Source organism: Netta rufina, assembly GCF_964035555.1.
Source record: "Netta rufina genome assembly, chromosome: 2".
NCBI classification, from domain to species: Eukaryota; Metazoa; Chordata; class Aves; order Anseriformes; family Anatidae; genus Netta; species Netta rufina.
In genome coordinates this window covers 62,697,013-62,721,064 of record NC_140124.1, presented here as the reverse complement: position 1 = coordinate 62,721,064, position 24,052 = coordinate 62,697,013, and the positions used below count along the sequence as shown (strand labels likewise).

The 24,052-nt window shown below is 43.6% G+C and overlaps 1 protein-coding gene across 1 annotated transcript in view; it reads right to left on the bottom strand.

Moving 5' to 3' along the window:
• EEPD1 (endonuclease/exonuclease/phosphatase family domain containing 1) overlaps nt 1-24,052 on the bottom strand; it is a 61,254-nt gene that overhangs the window by 3,357 nt on the left and 33,845 nt on the right. Inside the window, exons 3-5 of the mRNA XM_084306959.1 lie at nt 7,102-7,212; nt 3,898-4,032; nt 2,580-2,712 (exon numbers count right to left, since the gene is read on the bottom strand). Of these exons, the coding sequence (XP_084163085.1) occupies nt 2,580-2,712; nt 3,898-4,032; nt 7,102-7,212 (379 nt within the window). The remainder of the gene's footprint in view (nt 1-2,579; nt 2,713-3,897; nt 4,033-7,101; nt 7,213-24,052) is intronic.

Below are 24,052 nucleotides of genomic sequence, written 5' to 3'. Positions count from 1 at the left end.
TGTGGAAGCAGGTACAAAGTCGGTCTGGAGTATGCACAGGAAATGAGTCACTGTATTCTTCGCTGTTTTAAACTTTCTCATGCAGAACAGCTAAGCATAAAATCCTAATGCAACATAAAGCAGACAGAGATGGAATAGATGGGGTGCAGCAACCATTCGAGAAGCCAAAACCCAGTTTGCCAGCACATCACCGAGGCAAAGGGTTACTTCTGGTCCCCTCTGCCAGAAGCTTCTGGGGTTCCACCTTACTGCAAATCCCTGGGAGAAAGGCTGTGCAGCCCACCTGCGCTGAGCAGAAGAGGCAGATGAGAGCATCAATGGTCTAGATAACCGCCAGCTGCATTTCCCCTCATCCTGGCTCACTAATTCTGCCAGCTCCTGTGACAGCAATACCGTGAGCAGCAGCCCTGTGGTTTCTGTCTGATCTGCCTCCCGTTGCCCCCAATGGACACCAAACAGCCAGAGCAAAGGAAACAAATCTGTCTGGGTTCTCCTGGGTGTGCCCCAGAAAAGAAAAGCCCTGCCTTAACTCTGGTCCCCTCTGTGGAGCGGCTGAGCACTGCTGCAAGGACACCAGCCTGCACATCTGATCGGCTGCGCGCTGATGCAAGCAGCTGAGGGACTGGACTTGCAGTACACAGAGACAAAGGCAACCACCTGTGGAAAGTCTGCAGCGTTGAATTCTGCTGTTCTGCAGGGACTGTGAAAGCCTCCTTGGTTTCACAGCAGTCCAAAGAGACCCCTGTAGGACACTCTCTCCTGACTTCCCCATGCCCTGAATCAGTCCCCTAATGAACCAGACTCTTAAACCCCTAAATTCCTCCTGAAGAGAGTGAAAACCAGATCATGAGAAGGATGTGACATCACATCAGCTGGTAAGATGCTGCCTCTCAAAGGTCTTCTAAGCCTGATGCATGGGTAATCTGTGCAATATGGACAAGCCAGATGGGAGAAAATGACTAAGCCAACTCCCTGATCCCTGGGTCCAGCACATCCAGGATGGCATCTTTGTGGCCATGTGGCCACAGCAAAGACTTGAGTCCCTCTGGTGCTGCTGAAGGGAAAAAGAAGGAGGGAAAAGAGATGCCAGATCCACTTGTCTGATGGGAGAAATATGGAGACACCACTGCTCTGGGGAATGGAGACATTACATGAGACTGTGTGTAATAACTACATTCCCTTGGATGCTCACGTGTCCCTTTGTAAGAATGAAAGACAGCAAATAAGGTGCCTGTTTGCAAAATGGGAACAGAAACTCACACTTAAAGGAGTATCCACAGGAAAATCAGTCTTAATTAACCATATTTTATGGATTGCTTTGGAGAAAAAATGAAGGATCGCGGTAATTTTAAGCATGACATTGATTTTGGCAGTACTGAAAATAACGTGTGAAAAACCATTTGTTTATGAAAGAAGACCTGCACACCACAAGTTTGGAGGAATTTGAAGCTCTGTGACAGATCAAGTCAAGAACATATACGCTCCAGTGACATGTCCACCATATGAAAATAAAAGCACAAACTAAAAAGAAACCCTAATGTCAACAGTCTAAATTTAGATGCAGCGGAAATGCAACTCTGTTGACTTTGGAAGCGCTACACATTTATCTGTGTCCCGATTTGGCCTTCTGGGATTAAACAAATGATCCTTTTGTTTGCCTTCATCCTTTTCATTTTCAAGGTATGTGGATAAATACTTAAATTCATAACACTTAAAAATAGCTCTGACTGGACTCTTGCAGCCTAAAAGGAAAAACAGTGAAACATATAAAAAACTGCAAATACATCTTGCATTAGGATTTTAATGCTTCCAAGTGACCAACCTCGCAAAACTGTGCAAAGTAGAAAATGTGTCTAACCTTTTAACCCTTTTGTGTCCTTGTTAAGCAGTAAGCAAAGGGCTAGATTTTTCGATTCCTATGAAAAGATCACCAATATAAACACCATTTAGTATCTGAAACCTGCTGTTCTGCTCTACAGGAAACAGTTTAATCTGCAAGCCTCAGAATAAGAAGCAATTCTCAGAAATGTGGCAAAGAATTTCAGCTGTCTATTAAATTGCTCAGGTTGAGATCTAAATTCTGGTATCCCTCATCTTGGTGTAAAACCAGAGCAACTTACCTGAAAACAACAAAATTATTCTGCATATTACACCCATGTATGAAAGCTAGTTTCTGGTCTCTTTTCTCATTAGTGGGCATCTTCTGACTTGCACTGAGTTTTCCAAAATAAGCCAGATATCTTTTTTTTTTTTTTTTTTGGCTGAACTTGCTCTAACACTACCATAAAATCACAAGGAGTTTCACTTGAAAAGTGGAGTCAAAGCCAGTAGGGAACCCTGCGGTATTTGCATTAATTATAATAGATTAAAAGGTAATGAGCAGAGAAAAAACAGATTTGCCACACTGTGAAGCATTCAAATAAAGACAATCTAAAAAGACAAATCTAAAGACAATCTAAAGCTGATGAGGATATTTTTGAAAACTGCACTGAGACAGTTACGTATATATTTTAAATTCCTCTTGATTAGGCATGATGACCAGCGTGCGTGTGCTAACTGGAAGGAAGACAACACCGTACCTTTCAGAGTCTCCTGCAAAGTCTGTGCAAAGGTTGCTAGTTTGTGGCTGTCATGGTTCTTCCCTGTGTTCTCCCCTGCTGCGGATGCCAAGGCCAGGTGAAGGTTAACCAGTGTCAGATCATTCATCCCAAACTGCGGGAGCAAGGAGGGAAATCAATACAGGGCAAGAAAGGTCACCAAGCAATTCACCTATTCCACATACTTCCAGCACTAAATCCTGGTGACTAGGACCCACTTCACTCCACATACAGTGTATTTTGTTTTGTCTTGGTGTTTTGGGAAGACAGGGAACACATTTTGCACCTCTTCTTGCAACAGCCTAATACCCTTACAGTTCTGGGGAAACTGATTTTCGTAAGCACACAGCTTCTTTCCACAGCAGTTGCAGTGAGAATCTGACTGCAAAACCAGTAATAAGCTACGAATAATGTCGTCATCGTTACATGGACTAATTACTACTCTCCTACGATTGGCCTTGGCCTGTCACAGAGATCAGCCATGAAACATAATGCACCTTGAAATGGGCGGTTGGCTCCCTGCAATCTTCTTCTTACTTTCTGGGACTCACTTCATTGCGTGGCACAAGTAATACTTACTCCTAATTTAACTTGTCTATATTTATTAGAAACTTCTCTGAAAGCATTACCAGAGATGTCAAATTCCCCAAACTGGAACTCTCCACCACAGCCTGTATGGAGAAAGGGGTTGTACATTCACTCAAGCATATGCAGAACAGCTTGGAAAGAGTCAGTTTCCAAAATGCTTTCTTGTACACGGGTGCAGCCTAGTGAAGAAGCCTTAAAATGGAAACTCTATGCTACGTCAGTGATGTAAGAGATCAGTCCCGAGCCTCCCAGGAGCACAAAACCTTCTGTAAACATCCATTCTGCCTATGCTCACCCCATCTCTACCCCCGATATACGGCACTGACCAGAACCACGGAGCTATGGTTGCCTGCTGCTGGATACTCACTCACCTCTCCAAAAGCCAGGGAAGGTGACAGGTGATTGCTGTCACTCTATCAGACTGCAGACACTACTGAAGATCCACCCCCCCCCCCCCCCACATACCTAAATGCTCCCTTGCAGCATGGCTCTCTCCCACAGGAGCAGGGAAGGAATGATCCTGGTGATCCACCTTACCTAACAAGGCCCACTAAGCACCTTATTTTAATCAAGCCATGACAGAGTGTTGATCTGATGAAATGGATTAGTCTTGTGCAAGTTTTTATCTATTAGTAGACTGTGCCTCTTTCCAACTTCTTGTCTTTTTTTTTTTTTAAATAAAAGCAAGGGTCTGTTGGCACAAATGAGTTACCTTGAAACGTGCAAGATACGGGTGAGGATATGAGTACTTCCCATTGCCATTAGTCTGTACATTCTCCTGAGAAGAGGCATCTTTCAGCTCAATGCCAGCTGTCGTATCCCAGAGGAACCCAGAGTATTCAACTCCCTGCAATTAAAACAAGAGAACAGGCAAAAAAAAAAAAAAAAAAAAAAAAAAGATGGTAAAAACAAAACCTTCTGCCCAAATGCAGTCTCCTAGATGAAACTTTCACCCAAATGTCTCAGTACTTCAGTGTCACTGTTGGTACTGGAGTGGTGTACATCACTCCCAAAATACACAGAGGTGGGAAAAAGTTTCTATCCTGGCCTGGCACCTGCTGAGGGTAGGAAGTCTACCTTGCTGTGCACAGATGTAAGGGAGAAACAGCACCCTAGATTACCCATAGGAGATAACAAGAACTGGCGGAAAAGCTCCTGTGTTTCGCCCTGGCCAAAACCCCCAGAAGGTGTGGGAGGAACAGGCAGCCCCAATGGCTTCACTGAAAGCCAAGCACACCGAGTTGAAATGCACATTGCTTTGCCACTTGCACTTGCGTGCTGGCTATCAGACACCCAGGCAACCTGAGCACTGCGTGCCCCAGCCAACAATTTAATAAGCTGCTTTATCTTATACAGGTAGAGCGCATTCAGGACTGCTGCAGCAGCGAGAGATAAAGGTGCAGCCTCCTGTGTGCATGTATGGACTGATACACGTCCTTCATTTTCTGCTGTTCCTGGCAAGGAATCTGATTCTTCTCAGTGTGGTCAATAATAAAATAGCTTGTTGCCCGTAAGAAAATAAGGATATTTTTTTTTGCCTAATCCTGAGCAGGAGCCTATGTCCCCAGCATCCCATCTCTGCCAGTGGCAGACATTTACAAGCAGAGCATAAGGGAAGCTGGGGTGTGCAGAGGCTGGTGTTTGCCCTGACAGGCTCTTCCCAGCACTGGCACACTGCTGCAAGCCATCTTTTCCCGTTCCTCTCCACACCATATGCGATCTTACAGACTTCTGTCGTGCACGAGCTAAAAATATCCAGGCTCGTTCAGCCTCTTGGCACAACATCTGGTCTAGACCTCTCAGCCCTGTCAATCTTCTCTCTCTCTTTTGTAGCTCAAGTGCTTCATGTTCAGTTCTCCGCTCCTTTCATCCCGGCATCTATCATCCTTCATGCTTTTTTGGACTACTTGGGACCATGGCATTCCCAGAAAGCCGTCTGCACTCATTACACCAGCAGCAGTATCTAATTCAAAGCCTGTCAAGCCTCCCCTCTCATCGCACAGACAGGATTTGCCTTGGTATCATTCAAACCTGTTTCTCTTAGTGAATCATAGTTAAATCCATCTCAAGGAAATGTCTTCCATTTCAGTTGCAAAAAAACAAGTATTATATGCTCTGCTGTCTTCCACTGAGCCTTGGAAGAAAGTATTAAGGTTGGCTAAAATCCTTCTGTAGCCCATTTGGCCAGTTTTAGACTTGAAACTGGTGGAATAATTTTGTCAGTATTTTAATGTCTGAAAACCAAGTAGGCTACAAGAAAAGATGTAGAAGAATAAAACAGATGTCAGCAGCCCCCCTCTATTCCCTAGCTCCAGATTTTCCATCAACCCAGTGGCCAATATCAGTGTTCGGTAGAAGGCCAAATGACTGGGATGAGTGGGAGCACAAACCTATGCACCAACCACTATTTTGCCTTATTTAGCCCTGCAGAGTGTCTTGAGATCGCTCTGTGCCAAAGATGCTATACATTCAGAGTACCACTGCATTATTTCATTGCATTGTGTTTGTGTGCACAATGTTCAAACCTAATGAACCCATCAACTAACGTAAGGGGTAGAAAAGGCTTTTTGGCTTAGTGTAGGGTGCTGTAGCATAGCCAGACTTCCCTTCTGTAAAAGCACCTAAAAGGGAGAGTCAGTAAGTAACATTTCTATTCTTAGTTTGGCCACAGATTTCTCCCATAATCTGGGGAGTCCTTCATCCTTATATCCCTACCAGTAAAACAAAGTACATGATGATTTTCAGTTACTCAGTCCACACTCAAAACTTTCATTGTTATCTTCAGAAACACAAGATTCAAGAATGAATTGACTAAGGACTCCAGATTCAACACAGAAACTCTGAGACAATCACTAATTATTGTTGGGAAAAAAGACATAGCAAAGGGAACAACTTTGCACAACTTCACACAATAGTTTAAATTCAGTGCTCTAATGATCTGTTGTAAGAAGAGGTTCCAAATTAAAGCTTCCAGCCAGGAACAAAAGCACCCCAAAAGGGATCTGCTGTCTGCATTGGAAGTAGAAGTGTTGTTCTGAATTGTGTAAAGCTTTGGACACATTTAGACCCTTAGTCTTTCTATTGGTACGTACAGGACAATTCTTGTGGTGCTCAGGTGGTTTTTGTTGTTGTTTGTGTTTTATATCCTTAGCACCCTGGAAGGAAAAGGGAGAGATCTCCCTTGGGAGAGACCACCTTTGGGTGCCATTAGTAGAGTGCAGCCCCATATAGCTGTACCTTGAATATAGTCAAGGGTGGCAGGCACAACCCTCACCACCTTGTAAATGAGTACCTTGTTGCAGTACGTATATATATTCCCAGGACAGAAGATGCTGCAGGGAAAAGCCCAGTGCAGCAAGTTGCTGATTTTCAATAGAGTCCAAGGCATATTTCAAAGATACTTGTATGGCACTTTAGGGAATGTGCAAGATAAGCTCCTCTGCCAGATGAGGATGGCATGCTGAGCAGCTCCTCTATAGGGTCTTTGTTTGTAAACTAGGAAAACTGGAAGCTCTTCCAAATTCCAGCCAGTGCTGTATAACAGAGCAAGCTCAGCTGACCAGCAGAAAAAAATCAGAAGTACTGCAGCATGTCAGGGGCAAAACAATGGGCTCTTTCCTTGTCCTAAAGTGTAGCCTTTTTTCTGTATTTCTTTACTGTTTTTATCTCCCCTAAACACATGGACGCCTTCCTCCTTAAAAGTATGCCATGGACAGGGGAGAACAACTCTTCTAAATAATCAATAGCACAGTCAAACCGAATGCCATTTGAAGAGTCAGCTTTAAAAAAAAAAAAAAAGCTGCAAACCTTGCCAGAAGGATTTGCAAAATGTTTTGCCTTAAACAGATTAAGAATATGTCCTTGGTTAAAGGCAAAAAAAATTGAAGCAGAAGTTCAAACGTAGGGATTAATGTACCTTATGTAGCTGGCCCGAGGGTTTTTCAGAAACAACACCCTTCCAACATCCTCTAGGACCCTTCCACTTGCGGATGTTTGGCAGCGTCGGCTGGTTCAGCTCCATACAAAACTAGAGAGAGAGAAAAAAAAAAAAAAAAGGTTAGGTTTCTAGGGCTTTAAAAAAAAACCTGCAAAAAGCACGCAAAGAGGCATTGATAAGATACGCTGTGAAACACAGGCTATCGTCTCTACTGAAATGTTAAATGAAAGCCCAGCTACAAATCTGAGGTCAAGGAAGCTGCACCAGTTTATGCTAGCTACAAAATTTAAGCTCCAATTTTTCAGCAGCACAATAGCCTAGGCCAGCCCTGGAAGGGGAAGCCAGCTAACCCAGAAAGCACAAAAGCACACTGAGCAGACATGAGGAACACAAAACCTCTGCCCCCCGAAAGGTTTGCGCAGGAGGTGGTCTGGGACCAGTCCCAGGATCTCGTCATTATTTGGAGATTGGGTTAAAATGGCACAAACATGGCAAGCAGAACATATTCTAAAAGTGCCTAAGTTTCTCCCTTGGGCTCTTTTCCCACAAAGTGCCGCTGGGAGAGCAGCAGGGGGGCTGTCAGGGGCAGGAAGCCCCCATGTAGGAGGGCTGGCTGCTCTCCAGCGCCCGCATCGCCCTCGGCGGTGGGGAAGAAGCTGAAGGAAGGGCGGAGGATAGACCCAACAGCCAGCACTCAGCTGACAAACTGATTTTGAGGGGTTACGGCTCAAAAGCTGTTTGTAAAGAAGCAATGAGTCGGTGTGGTGAAGGCGAGGAAGCTGAGAGCTCAGGCTAAGAAACCTCAAACAAGCCAATGTGCCCGAGGGCACGCTGCGGGTACTGCAAGGGGTGATAAATCAGAGGAAGGAGAACCTCAGTGCTACAGGGCACATTTCAACATCTGCATTTCAACGGGCAAGTAATAAACTACCAGCATAAAACACATAGCAGACACAAACCCTGTAAACTGCTGCAGGAGCTCTGCGTAACATTTCCAGCCTTTCCAGAGATGCTGGCAATAGAAATGCTGCCGCTTCACGTGGCATTTTGCAGCCATGCATATACAACATACACGCTGTAATACCACCATATGCACCATACGCAGCTGTATTGTGGTATGACAGATGCTTTATGGATGCCTGTGACTCCCTGTGCAGGAAGGGCTTGGCTGCACATTTTCACACATAGCAGATCTTTCTGGGGCTCCCCAGAGATGCTGGTTGTCCTGGACATTCCTGTACAGCCACAGAACTTGGGCACATTCACACTGCCAGGCATATGGTCAGAGCTATAAAGACTGTGCAGTAACACCCAACAGATCAAGGGTACTGGGACTGTGGACACCCTGGAAAAGACCCCACATCCACTTGGATAATAACAATTTAACAAATTTGGAGATAACAATTTCCAAAAATTTGGAAATAACAATTTAACAACAACAACAAAAAAGACTATGCCTTGGAAAACCTGGAGCCCCTTTATGCAGATGCTATGAAATACTTTTTGCCAGGGGGTTCAGAATAAAGCTTAATAGGAGGAGTTTGAGCCCTCTGCAAAGCTACTGTCAGGTCAAGACAGACCCCAGCTGGATGCTGGCAGGGACACCAGGCATCAGCACACCCTGGCTGTGTGGAAGTGCGTGCACACAGCAGCTGTGGCTTCGGGGAAAGAAGCTATTAAAAAGTAATCACTGTGAAACAGTAAGAGACTTTCAATGTGCATTTTCTTTCTTATTTTTTTTTTCTTTAATTTATCTGACACTGGAAGAGCTGCACTGAAACACAGGTTTTTGCAGTGAAAGAACATCTTCAGACAAAAGCTTGTAACCCAAATGTCAGCCCAACAGAAACATCGATTTAACGAAGAAGGATTTCAAGGCACACAATAACCTCAGTGATGGTTCTCTGTGGTGGGTCATGCTTCTGGCCAAACACAGTTTGAAGAGTTGTGCTGCAAATCTGCATGGATATAAACGTTTCTGATGTGGGTATCAGCAAAGGATGGGACAGCTGTTCTCCATACTGGAACGGGGAATGGCTACCCCCTTTCCAACTTACCACTTGTTCTTATTCACATGTCTATTTCATCTTTTGTTTCAAAAAGAAAAATCAACCCCTGCTCTTTTACTAACTGCCTTGTCTGTAAGTTCAGTATCCTGGATGCTGAAGCTGTAAGCATTTACCTCTAAAATACACACAACCCAAAAAGTAATCTTTCTTGTCTTGGAAAGCCAAGAGGCATTCACACTCAAAAGAGAAAATGTCTGGCACATCCTTTAAGACACTTTTCTGAAATGTAGAGATTTGCTGGAACTTCTTATTCAAGATGCTGTGTGTACTGCATCACTGCTTGTTATATAGCTTCAAGCAGTGCTAGGGCTGTGCTGGTTTATTAAACAACGAGGCACACAGGGCACTTGCACAGCCTGAGAACAGAGCTCTGCTCTGGACTGAAGGCTAGGTGAAATCATAACACACACACACAGTAAGTCACAGCAGTAATAATTATCATTCCTGATGTTGTTCTGCTGCCTTTAAACTGCATGCATTTGCTGAATGAGTTTTCTAACATTTAAATAACATAAATCAGCAACCATGGGGAAAAAAAATGAAGTTAGGAGTTTTACTGTAAACCAACAAAAGAGTTAACTTATCTCCGGGTTGCAGCTGCCTAGTGGACAGCACAAAAGATATAGCAGGGCTGAATAAATACTACAGAAACCACCGCTTTATTAAAAAGAGCATCTGCAATCAACTAGTTTGAATATTTCTTCCAAATTGATTTCCTTAAGGCCCTGATTTAACTTTGCTCAAAGAAAAAGATGACAAATAAGATTATATGGTTTGTTCAGAAAAAGGCATCAGCCTGCTCTGGGTACAGTTTTAGCAACTGAGAGCATCCCTTCCAGCAGCTGACTTTAATTTGTGCCCATTTTTCAGGGCTTACAGGCACACAGATTTTGAAGCTCTTGCAGAATACTTGCTTAGGTCACATTCTCTGCTGAAGTGAGAAGGGCATTTCTTAAATCACATTGTTCTGCCCACAAAGCCCAAGAGCAAACACGATTACAGTTTCCCTTGTACAGTAAAAATCTACAGACAAGCTCATGGCCTACATTGGGCATGAAAAAACACCCTTTCTTCCTTTGCAAAGTTAGATCTAAATCAATCTTTCTGGGGAGCTTCTTCTCATGTGGTAAAGAAAAATCAAAATGAAAATCTCAGTCAGAACATTTTCCCCCAAAATCCTCATAAGGAATAAAGTCCTAGCTTTTTTTTTTTTTTTTTTTTTTTTCTAAAGAGCCTTTCAGATTGCAAGTTTCCTGAACAAAATCATCTTTCTTTATTAAATCCTGTACATAACTGAGTCAAAACTCAAATAGATACTGCCATATCAACAGCACAAGGGCTCTTTTACACAGACTGTCCCTGTATCATACCTACATGTATGCCTTCGTGGTCTCTCTTGCAGCTCAGTGCTAAGTGGTTTTGGATAAGCAGTGCATCCAGGGTGTGGGAATGCAGCAGCACACAGGCTCCAGTCACACTCTAGGTAAAAGGCTGTCTGCCCCTGAAAGGTGACCCCCTGCGACAGCCACCTGCCTGCTACCAGCATGTGAAATGCAACGAGTCAACAAGAGCCACCACTCCCAGAACTGGGGCAAGCCCCACGGCCTCTGCTTGTCTTCAACCTATCAATCACCCACGAAGGGAGGATCCAAAGACGGAACTGCTCTGTTTCCCCTCATAAGGAGCCCGTGCCGATCGCTCCTGGCCACTCCAGAAGCAGACAGGTACAGGAACGAGCTTACACCGGGCAGCTGGAAGAAGCTGAGGAAACACACATTAGAGTAGGGACAGGAGAGGGAAGGCACAGTGTCTTGGACAGGTTCAGGGTGCCCTGGGTAATCTTTGCTTGCTTTTGAGGTGCTGTTTGCGCAGTGTGGGTAGTTACGGCCTGGCGGCCGGAAGATGTCGCGCTGTACGGAAAGGTGGAGCCCCTCCCTTGATGGACAGTAGCGTGTGGTCTGTGATGTAAGCAAGCGGAAGTGACGCTACGGGCCTCGGGTATATAATGCCATGTGACTCGACAGTAAACGCCATTTGCCATCCACCACAGTGGTGTCTGTGAGCCGATGGACCGAGCGGCCTGGGGTTGGTCGCCGTGCCGTTCCTGAACCAGGTCGCCACAGCCCCCTGAAGGCAACAGTGCAGCCACTACAAAATCAGGCAGAGTGGGCCCGACAGGCACAACACCACTCCATGCACACAGCTTGCCCCATCAGGTGTAACTCCTACAGTACACGGGCTGGGGACCACACTGAGATGGGGACCTCCTTTGAGGTGAGCATCCTTTGCCTGAAAAGAGGATGCACTCACTATTCCTTTACACACTTAGGAAATCAAGGTGACCCAGGAAAACAATGCCTTAGGGCTTAATAAGGCTAGATGTAATTGCGCATTTCTTATCAGCCTCATCTGTAGATATTTTAATTTCAGACCTGCAGTCAGAGCACAGGCTGTAAAGAGAGTGAGGCAAGAAGGAACTGTAAAGAGGAGCTTCCAGTGTGAGCCTGTTACTGTGGCACAGTACGCCTTGTCTCAGTGCAGTAATCATCGCCTGAACTTTAGAAAGGCACTCAAGGCAATTAAATGTTCATTTTGTTTAATTACCACAGATGCTTTCAGGCCAAAAGGGCACTGCATTAAATGTAAATAACAACTTCCTTCTTCAAAGCAAAGATGATTTTAGTTCCTCTTAAGAAAGGGGAGAGAAGAGAGCTTAGGGAATAAACATGCTTAGGGAAGAGAGCTTAGGGAATTAACATCTGAATGTTAAATATGCACAGTTCCTTTATTTTTAACAGGTACTAGGGGGAGCAACTTTAATGAGTACAGGAGATGCGTATGAAACTTCTATCAGTTCCTTACCGTTTCACATATGTTAAGAGATGGCACATTAGTAAAGATTTGACATCTCCGTGGTGAAAGAGACTTGGAGTATGAGTTGTGAAGAGCACAGGAGCTGGTAATAGCTGAAAAGGAGACTTTCATCATCCGCAAAAACAACAACAAAAAATGTATAACTATACAATTAGGTCAAAATTCACCACCTTTTTCAAAGCCCACCTACCCCCTCCAAACCTGATTCCTCTAGCAGTAAAACTCCCATCCTGAAGCATGATCTAAAATATTCCAGATAGAAGATGTAACAAAACTGACAATGGCTTCACGAGACCATCTGGCGCTAGCACTATTAATCCATCCTTCAATATATATTTCTTCTGCTCCATCACTGGGTACTCCGTAGCATACAAATGTTCTTAGAATTAAATGCACGCTACCCTTTATTTTCTTTATAAATCCAAGAGTGGACTGTACTTCTATTTCCAACTCAAAATGCAGACTTGAGAACCTGCAAACCTTACCCAATCAACCATCTACAGGACACAGCTACAGCTGGTGCTCCCTAATTGAGCCTGACCCAGAAAGCTGGGAGCAGAAACATTGAGAACATTTTTGAAATCAACACCTTCAGTTTTCACATAAAGCACCCTGATGTGACACTGATGCTTCTGAAGAAACAGAGCGTTTTGTTAGATCATGTTTGAGATGAGGAAGAAGCAGAATTAGCTGGAGATCTTTGTGGTGGTTGTATTTTCCTGGACTCACTACAGAGGCTGGGGTAAGAAAACAGGTTAGGGCTGCAAGAGAAAAGCACTTGGTATCCACATCCCTGCAGGCAGGAGCAGCTAAGCAAAGGGACACAGAGGAGCATCAGTTGTGTCTGGGTTCTTGAATAACCAAGCATAACTGCAGGGAAGGAAGTGTTATTACGGCTATAGCCTAAAACAGAATCAACACTGGATCCTGTTTCCTTCTGACAATAGCATAGTCTCTTGCTTGTTTGCCTTTCCCTGAAGTGTATCCATATCCTGTTTGCAGAGGTAGCCAAAAATTCTGGACACAAACAACAAGTAGATGAACACAAACACTGGCGTGGGGGATGCGCTTGCAGGTGAACCACATAAACAGTGCAGAGGAAGTAGAGGTGGTCCTGCGTTAAGCTATAATGTTTTATACATGCCCATTCAATTAGTCCCTTCCAGGAAGACATCGTGAAGCATTTCATAATATTTATTGATTGTGTTCTTCGAGTATTGACATTACATAAAGGTAAATAAAACTTGGCAGGCAGAAGACAGATAGACCGATAATTATTAGTGTTTCCAAAGGAGAAGAAAACTCCACAGGCAACAAAGATCTCAGACATATCAATACATTTCCTGTTGGAGAAGATTTCTCTTTCTCCCTCTTGAGAATAATTCTACAATGAAGATGTTAGTGAAGAAATATTTTTTTAGAAGTGTGGTTTACAGAAGCCAAGTTATAAAGTTTAGGAGAAAAATTCTGTGATGGAAGTAAAGATAAGGAACAAATCTACTGAAAATGTCACAGAGACAGGACTACTCTCGGCGAGGTTATCGAGCCATCCTGCCATGTTAGCGTGCCCTGTTTGCTCTGTGTCATCGAGACCTGGGGCAACACCTTTCCATTCTCTATTTACTGGTTTGTCACTCTGGGAGCTAAAACAAAACATTGATGATTGAGTAAATTCTGTCATCCTCCACGCTCTGCACAAACATTATATCTAATGAATCCTTCAAATGGCTCCATAAACCCATCACAAGCAGCAAAACTGAGGCAGAGCCCTTCAGCAGCAAGCATTCAGCCAAACCCCTAACCAGCACCTGGCTTCACACATAAAGCTGCACCTGCAGGCACAACCATCACCTCTTTTTGTTTGTGCAGACTGTGGGCACAGAAAGCTCATTTGTTGTGCCAACATGCACATACAAACATGGACATGTTGGTAAATATGAGATCTCCCTCCAAACCACATGTAATGGGAGTTTTTCATCAGCCAGTTTCCATCACCTGGCACCAGCTGTGCAGTCCATTCCCACTCTCCCAGTTAGGTACCCAGGGCTTCCTCTTTTGCAAAGGGGATGACGGGGGCAAGCCAAGAGAAGACAATGAGTTCAGAAATGCAGGTTATACCTGTCCTTTTCCAGTCTCCTGGACACAGAGCACATGGTGGCAAGCAGATGACTTTTTCTGCTTGGGATCCCAAGTAGTGGCCCATCATAAGGGAGGCACCTTCGGCTTTTCCATCAGTTTGAGCATAGCTCAGTGGTGCCTGGAAAATGTGCTGCTGCTTAGACAGCAACCCGGTATTTCTGACAGACACCCATGAAGGAAGGACTTCCTTCTTCTGAGGATCAGATTCTTCGCTTCCAAATGAGTGCTTCAAGCACCATGTCAAGGACTGGAGAGCAAACGTCTACCAGCCTGCAGCCTTGCTGCCCAGCGAGGTGATTCATGTCCTGAACTCCAGGCTTTGCTGCAAAGACCATTTCTAAGCTTAATACGCAAGAAAGGAAACCTCCTGGATTGAACTCCTCAGAGGAGACAGGATGAGGAAGGCGCTTTTTCAAGCCAAGCTATGCGCAGGCACAGGCTAGAAACTGAAGTGCTGAGATTGGTATCATTCTGGGCATAACTCCCGTTATCAGAGGAACACTAGAGCAAAGCATTCAAGGACTCACACTTTTTAAAACAAAACACATCACCCTCACAACAGGTATTTGAGTCCCTTAAGGAATCTGGCCACGTTTTGAGCCAGCCCATGGATTTGAACCAAGCTGGAACACGAGGCTCCCTTCTGCAGCTGCTGTGTTACTCACCCATTGTAATTTATGAACGTGCGGGAAATAATTATGCTGATAAACTTAACATTATCTCAATTATCAAAAGTGTGCAATGATTTGTTTCCATACATGAACCTGTTTGAACCAAAGCAGATTTTTTTTTAAGTTAGGTTTTACAGGATCAGTTGGGGAGTGGTAGGAGCATAAGTTTGCACTCCCAAGTGATTTGTTTTCCTTTCTGAGCACTTATTTTGGAAAGAATCAACAATGAGTTTCTACATTGTCCTCCCAGATGACCTCACCAGAGTCACCCAACTGCTTATTTTTTTGTAATACCTGAGAGGAAATTACATTCTTTATCTTTGACTATATGATTAAAAAAAGGATTGTAGCCCATAAAAACAGCTCTATGCTCGTCTTTTAATCATGGTGTTCCTGGGACAACAATTTAGATCATTCACTGGCACCTTCATCTAGCTTCATTCCTAACAAAAGTTATTATTTATATAAACAATGTCTTTTTATAGGGCTTGAAAAGGAAGACACGGAAACCTTTGGTGCAGAACAGTGAAACAACAACTGAAAGAAGATAACTATCATAACACACTTTAAGTGCCAGGGACTCTATTAAAAAATCACAGGATGCTCGACTACCTATTGTCAAAATGGGCTATGAAACATCTTTCAGCCAGGCTGCCATTTAATGGGAAACAGCCTTCATGTATTTGGTGGAAATATAGGCTGCCTTTTTGCTATGAAAGACAACATCCATATTGGCCAACCTGTGCGTAGGAGCAGTTTTATGGGTTTTCAATTTCTCACATTTCCATTACAAGCTGAGCTTCTTCCTTGTACTTCATGGGACAGACTCATTTTGCAGAAGACATTTCCTGCAGACTTCTTTGCCTACCCTTGAGCGCTTTTTTTAAAACATAATACCAGAATTGAGCCTCAAGAGCTTGTCAAGGATGGTCCATAAAGCCTTGCAATTCATTCAAATGAGTGTTTTAGTCTGCGTAAGTATGCAGTATAATCATTAACAGCAATAATAGGAGCTAATATGGTATAAAGAAGAATAAAAAAGAAACCCTCATGATTACAAGCATATCTTTTTCATCGAGCTGCTTTTACAAGAGATGAGTGGATGAGTTCAAGCGCTTTTCCTACATTGTTATAAAGCTGTCTGCTCAAGCAGTTGGCTGTGCTAAAATCATAGCCACAACACAGTTGAATTATTTACTTGTTACTACATCGTCTGCTGTAAACGTTCATTTGCTTTTTCACATTTCTTCCCCATCTCATTATTTCCAAATGAAGAAGACAAGTTTCATCTTGCCACCTCTTCAGCCACCAGAAAAAGCAGATGCACCTCTCAGGGAACACAGACGTATGCTTAGAAAAGTATTATTGACATTATTAAAGCACTGAGGGCTCAGACTTTTTTCTTTTTGGGGGGAGATACTATACGTGTACTACTACAGATAGTGCCTCAAGCAGTGACCAATATAGAGCTCCAAGTCTTCCACAAGGTAAGGTATTGTATGCTCAGCGAGAGCACGTGTACTTCATTTTGTACCATCACAGCCACCACTCTGCAGGGCCACAGCTTGCCCAGTGAATGTTTGGAAAGCTAAACTGCATGCTCATTTGGATTAGATATAAGGCACCAGGTAACCACAAGTCAGTAGCTTTCTGGGAACCCTTCTTTTATTTTTAGTTCCTTGGCTAAAAATAAAAATAGCCCCCCATTTAGTTAGCCAATGCTTTTGTCATGCAATGGGGAAGCTCCTATTTATTTCTGTGGCGTGGTGCAAGACCATAATACGTGACAAGGACCTTACTCATCCAGCACTCACCGGGACTACATAAGTTGAAAATCAATTCATCAGAACCCAGCCCTTAACACAGAAGGCAAATAAAAAATCAGTCTATGAAACATGAGACCCAGGAGTGATAAGAACTGGTTTCTTGTTCACCAATTAAAAATAAACAAACCAAGCCAGAGAGCTATTTCCCATGATCTGAGTCTCCTTACCTGCACACTGCCTTGAGCCAAAGGAAAGGAGTATGGGAAAAAATGTGCTAATACAAAGGAAGAACAAAACTAAAGGGGAATGGGGAAATCATACAGTTTTGAGGGTTGTTAATCAAGGAAAGCTGCTTAAACACATAAGGTAATTAAATCTCACTCTACCACAATGGTAAAGTCTACTCATGTCCATAAGTGCAAGTAAAGTGTTTTTTTTTTTTTTTTTTTGTCTTTTTTTTTCCTTTGTAAACTTCTGGGATATAAGTAGAGATAAAGATGAACTGGACTGTGCTGATGTGTAGAATGAGAAGGAATAAAAACAGCATGTTATGAGAACTTCACTGGCAAAAAGGAAAATCAAACGGCCCTCATTATTACAAGACCACAATTTGGACACCTCCTCTACAGAGACTTTCATCAAAAACTGTAATTCACAGGGCATTTTACTTCCACCCATTCTTTTCCTACTGTTAGAATACTGTTTTCCCCAGCTGATTTACATCTCTGTTTAGAGGAAGCATTCTTTCCCATGATAAGAATACAAAAACAAGGAAGAGAAGAGTAATGTAATATGACTCACAACCATTGCCAGTCTCAAATATCATTCCTTCAGGAATTACACTTCAGATTACACTACATTACAGGACACTGTGCCACCTTCTGTAAAGCTATTTATATCTGTCTTGTATCCTATTCCATTACTTGTTTCTTGGATGCTTATTATTAGAAGGATCTCTTACAGGCATTAGGACATGTAATCTCACTTTTTTTTTTTTTTTTTTTAAATCTCATACACTTTTTCTAAATTATTGTTCACGCCTCTAGTCCTTAATGCAAAGAGTCTGATTTGACACTCACTCCCCTCTGAAACAGCACATTCTTTATTTAAAGGTTTGTGTGAGTAATAGATGGTCTGTCTTCTACAAGTAGCACCTTTTCAAGCGAGTCCAGGAGACTGCCCTCAAGCCCTGACTAAAGCTCTGATCAAACAGATGCAATGCTCTCTGGCTCCCTGTAGGGAGTAAATGAATTACTTACTCCACATAAAAAAAAACAAACAAAAAACAACAAAAACAAACAAACAAACAAAAAAAACCCACCATGATTTAGGCTGATATTACAAAACTTTTGCTGCCATGTCAATGTATTAAAAAGTAGGGGGAAGAAAAATCCAGACAAAAAGAACCTTCCTCAGAACTGCTGACTGCTCAAAACTAGTCCTGTTCTATGAACTGGCTTTGTCTTCTACCATTTTATAGAAGAAAGACATGACATGAAAAATCATTAGATTAAGGACTCTTCACATTACTTCTACCACCCACAAACTGAAGTTAAACACATGCTAGCATTTCTAAATACACATTTTCTGTTTCTCCTTGGTCTGTAAGTATAGTTATGATTTTACTAATGGATAAATTTAGCTTCTGTCCAGGGACAGAATTAGATACCGCAAACAAACAAAAAAACAACAATAACAAAAAAACAATTAATAGAATGAGCAATCCCCATACCACTAGTTCCTAGAGACACACAGCCATGCTTTGGGGGAAAGTAACAGTGCCCCTCCTAAATGACATTTTAAGAGCAACCCATGTTCTCCATGGCTCCCAGTGATGTGTACAGCATTGTTTCATGAGAAAAAAGATGTGAAATGCAACTAGAGAAAAACATCCAACCAAGATCAAATAAACCAGCGGTATAAGTAGGTTTGAGCCTGTGCTTCCTATGCTGCAGAACACATTTCATTTATACCCGTATGAAGTCTGGGTTGGGCTTACGCCCTCCCCAAGAATCATTCCAACAAAACCTATGGCTTCTGGCTCTAATCATGTGGAAGTGGTTCAATGACATAGGTACAACAACAGGTTACTTCCCTTTACCATGAAATTTCTGGACACAGGGGATGAGGGGTAAGTAAAAGACTGTGCCCTTGAGTATTATCTGCACTCGGATAAAGAAGCAAGAGAAAGGAAAGACAGAGATAGAGGTACGATGTTGGAGAAAAGAGGGTAAGTAATAGAGAATAATGTGAGAAAATAATTAAAATAAACTCAGCCAGGCTCTCTGTTGGAATAATCTCCTTTCACTGGGAGCAGTCAATCACTGCCTCCTTGGTGGCTCCAGTGGAACAGGGCAGGAGTACCAACCTCAGCTGATGAATCATGAAGTTGAATTAGGCAAAGGGTAAGCAGGGAGGCTTGGCACCACTTCTCTCTAGGAATGGGGAACAGAAAAATGAGGCAGCAAAAGGGCTGGAAAAGACTGAACAAAGGTCCTCAGTGAGTCAGTGGCAAGTCTCCTATAGGAGACTTCGGCAGCAGCTCCCAGGCTTGTGCAGGCCAGAACTCAAGGCGTAATGTTTGCCTGCAAGGGCAGCATTTACTGCACAACCAGCCACTCAGTGCATTTACCATGGTGACGGGCCAGATAAATGTCCTTTGGTGACCCGCTGCTCCATGTCAAGGCACATTATAGTGCCATTCCAACTGCCCTAGCAAGTGCGCACACAAACATATTTGTATCTATGCAAGAAAGAAGCCATGTGCCCATGCTTGCCCATGCAAATGGAAAACAGGACCTCTCTTCCAAACACCACAAAGCTCCTAGGGATAACCTTTCACAAATAAACAACCTGCCCTGCTCTGAGAGGGATTTTATAAAGAACAGAGATTACAATGGGTTTAATCACGATTAAACACTGATCTGGCTCAATCTACTCAAAAGCAGACAAAAGATAAATAAAAACCTCCAGCAGATGCATTTCATACTGGAAATTCTGGAACCTCAATTGACGTCATACTTTTTATGTTCAGATAGTATCTGGAGGAAACAGTACACTGGATCAAGAAAACAAAAGCAAAGTTCTAGTTAAAATTCTCCATGTGCTGTGTAGAAAGGCAAACGCGACATCAGGGAATGCTGTAGTGTTTTATAAACTCATTTTTCACAGTAGCTGAAATTCCTCTGCTAGAGTGATGCAACTGGAAAGAAACAAATTCTCCTTTTTGCCCCGATCTCTTGGGTCTTATCCTGTAAAAGTGGACGACATTACTCACTGTGTTCACCACTCAAAGGCATTTTGGTGATGTGACCGATAGCCCAGCTGAAGCGCACACAGCACTTATACACCAACACACACAGGAAAACAAGCAGAAGGAGTTGGAAGCCACAGTGCAATTAGAAAACTATGATCTAATTGCTATCATGGAAATGTGGTGGGACAAATCACACAGCTGGAACACCTGAATCGAGGGCTACAAGCTTTACAGAAGAGATAGGCAGGGAAGGAAGGGTGGGGGTATTGCCCTCTGTGTTAAGACACGGATAGATTACGAAGAGCTGCCTCTGAGAAACAACCACTGCAGGATGAGAGCTTGTGGGTAGAAGTTAAGGCTGGAACACCAGAGGACAGGTCTGCTACAGCCCGCCTGGCCGAGGGGAGCCTGCTGCTGAGGCCTTCCTGCTTCAGCTACAAGGAGCGTGACGCTTGCAGGCTCTCATCCTGATGGTGACCTCAACCCCTGGACGTCTGCTGGGAGAGCTGCACAGCAGGCCGCGAGCAACCCAGGAGACTCCTGCGGTGCACTAAGGGTAACTTCATGGCCCAGGTTTGTGGCAAACCAACCAGAGGAGAAGCATTGCTGGGCCTGGTGCTCCCCAGCACAGACCAATTTGTTGACGAGGCTGAGACTGGAGGCAGCCTGGGCTGCAGTGACCACACCATGGCTGAGTTTGTGATCTGAGAAATATGGGCCTGGCAAAGAGCAAAGTCAGGACAAGTGAAATTCCAGTTATTTAAATAATTCCTGGGACGCTGTTCTTAGGGACAGGGGAACTGATCAGAGCTGGCAACTCTTTAATGGCATTTTTCTGAGAGCACAAGAGCTCTCCATCCTAATGTGTAAGAAATCCAGGGAAGGTAGGAAAGCAGGACAGCTGTGCAAGGACCTGCTGGGCAAACTGAGGCACAAGACGGAAGTGCACAGGCAGTGGGATTAAGGGCATGTGGCCTGGGAAGATGTGCAGAGATGGGATCAGGAAAGCCACGGCATGGATGGAACTGAGCTTGGCAAGGGGTGCAAAGAATAACAAGAAGGGATTCTGTAGGTACATTGCTCAGAAAAGAAAGACCAAGGAGAGTGTGTCCCTTCTGATGGATGAGAAGGCAGAACTGGTAATGACAGACATGGAGAAGGCTGAGGTACTCAACAATTCTCTGCCTCAGTCTTCACTGCTAGTCAGGCTTCCCACATCTCTCATTTCCCTGAACCTGTAGATGGGGGCTGGGTTTCAATGTCCCACCCACTGTAAGTGAAGAGAAGGTTCAAGACCATCTGATGAAACTGAACAAGTTTCAAGAAAGTGGTCTCTAGCTACAAGTCTATGGAGCCTGATGCCATGCATCCCAGAGTCCTGAGGGAACTGGCTGATGTAGTTGGCAAGCCACTCTCCATCATATTTGAAAAATCATGGCAACCAGGCAAAGTCCCCAGTGACTAGAAAAAGGGAAACCACTCACAGTTCTAAAAAGGGTAGAAAGGAAGACCTGGAGAACTACAGACCAGTGAGCCTCACCTCTGTGCATGGGTAGATCATGGAGCAGGTCCTCCTGGAAGCAGTATCAAGGCACATGCATGACAAGGAGGTGATCCAAGACAGTCAGTACAGCTTCACTAAGGGCAAATCGTGCCTGACCAAGCTGGTGGCCTTCTGTGATGGAGTGACTGCATCAGTCAACAAGGGAAGACTGACCAACGTCATCTACCTGGACTTGGCAGTACAGATCCAAGGCTGACTGCAGTTAATGGAAGCCTCCCTACCAGTTTCAGTTTGGTCTCCAGCTCTGCATCTGCCTTAAGTTTTGCTTTTACTGAAATAAATACTGTGGAGGTTTCTGTTCACCTCCAAGTCTCCTGTGCCATAAGTATGCATGGTGTGCTGGGATGGTCTATCACAAACTGAAGAATGAAGTAAACGTCCCCTGCAGTGGACACACAAAATATACAGAAGTACAGAGCACTCCACCTCGAGTGTAGAGAGAGAACACATTCACCCTTCCTTTTAAACATACAGGTTGGAGGAACAACTAACACAAACTGAAGTATCTCTGCTGAAATTTAGCAAAAGTGAACTAATTTACTACAGCTGAGAACATGGCCCCAGATTTTTGTCAGTGGTGCGTTTGCTCTTATTATGAAAAGAACATACCACGTCTGCAGCAAAACAAAGACAGAAGTATTCTGAGGACAACTCTCCCTACACATTCTGCTGGCATCAAGCACCAGTGACAGCATTGTTTTGGCATACTTGTTGCATAGGGAAAGGCATGATGGATTTGAACACTAAAACAGAAACCGATGTGAAATGTCACCTGGCTAAGCAGATCAACTTGCTAATTACCTAAACAGATTTATTTTTAAACTACAAAAACAGCATGTTTCTTGAGAAAATTTTTTTTCCCCTTTGCCAAATAAATGCAATTAACACTTGCCAAGTCCTCTGGAGTTCTTCATCTGCAATTAAGGACTTCACAAAATTAGACCGGGTAAAGTATTCAAAAACACCTTGGGGCAGTAGTGACCCTGGAGGTCTCCCCCAGAGCTGTGCTCCTAGAAGAGGAAATGATGCTTCTTACAGGATCTTCTATGTGCTTCTATAAGTGCCAGCACACCTGTGTACTCGAAACATTTTTCTCTGAAGCCTGAGTGGCCTTGAACCCTACTGGGAATGAGGCTGTCATAGAGGTGAGCCATCACTTGGCATCTCACCGCCTGCGTTAGTGGCTGCCCCTGGCAGCAGCGGCACTTCTGAAGCAGAGGAATGCCAGCACGTCAGCAACACTGTCCCGTGACAGCCAGGGTGAGCTGGGTTAGGAAGCAAATATCCTCCCCCATGCCATGCAAGGTAACTGCTGGAATGGTCTGACAGAATATGGCCAAAATAAACACAAACAAGCCTGTCTTCGACCCAGAATTTTCTCCAAGTAAAGATGATTCTTGTTCTTGTTGCGTGACCTGGTCCCATTTCACTGAGTCCACAGATTATTTTCCTGTTTGTATTAATGGGATGCTGGGGTGCATACAAGTGCCAGCAGCACCACGGAGAAACAAGCACCCGATGAGCAGCACCAAGGCTCAGACAACTTTGTCTAGAGACAGGATCTACAATTAAACCTTGTCAATCACCCCTTCTGTTTTGTCAACTCTGGACGTAAATGCAACAAATCATGGTAGATATTTGGCTTAAGGGACCACTTGGCCAAATTTGCCCTGACACACATCAGGACTTTGAAAATTAAACAAACAGTGTTTGCATAACACAAAGCTTCTCACAGTGGGATAATTTTCAGTGGCCAAGGTGGGAAAAACATACGAAGATAATCACAGAATCACAGAATCATCTAGGTTGGAAGAGACCTCCAAAATCACCTAGTCCAACCTCTGACCTAACACTAACAAGTCCTCCACTAAACCATATTACTAAGGTTTATAATGAACTATATAAGACTATGTGTAACAGAATTGATTTTTTTTTTTCCCCGTAAGTAACAGATACACCACTTTTGAACTTGACTGCAGCACCCCACTGAGAGAGCACAAATCCTCCTGCGACATACCCTGGGGAGGGCTGCTATCTTCTTAAGACCCCAGCAGTTCAGTAGCAGCTCCCAGACTGCTTGCAAGCTGCAGGAGCTTCAACAGCCTTTTGCTTCAGGTGCCTCCCCTCCCAGCCCATAATAACATTGCAAACGGATAACAGCAAACCGTGTTTTGCCATGCCAGATCATTTTCTTATGCTTTCTCAAGACCCTGAGGACATTTGCTATACATGCACTTCACTGTGATTTGATTTAATGGAGCTACTCTGCAGTACAAACACTCCTGTGAGCCCATGTCTTTTCAGGGGACACTGTTGTTCATCAAAGTGTTTTTACTCATTTTGAGTTTTCATGCGAGTATCAAAAATATGTAACAGCATTTTCAAAGCTGAGTGCTGAATATTAGAAATAAGCAGGTTACAGAAGTTTGAAACCGTCATATATAACTGTCGTCAAGGAAATATGATAGCCTAGAAAGTGTTGTATGGGAAAAACACATTTAGGTTACTATGTCCATAGCTAGCTTAAAGAATTTTTCCCTTGAAAATACAGAAGATCAATTTTGTAATGAATATTGAAGTATTATTTAATA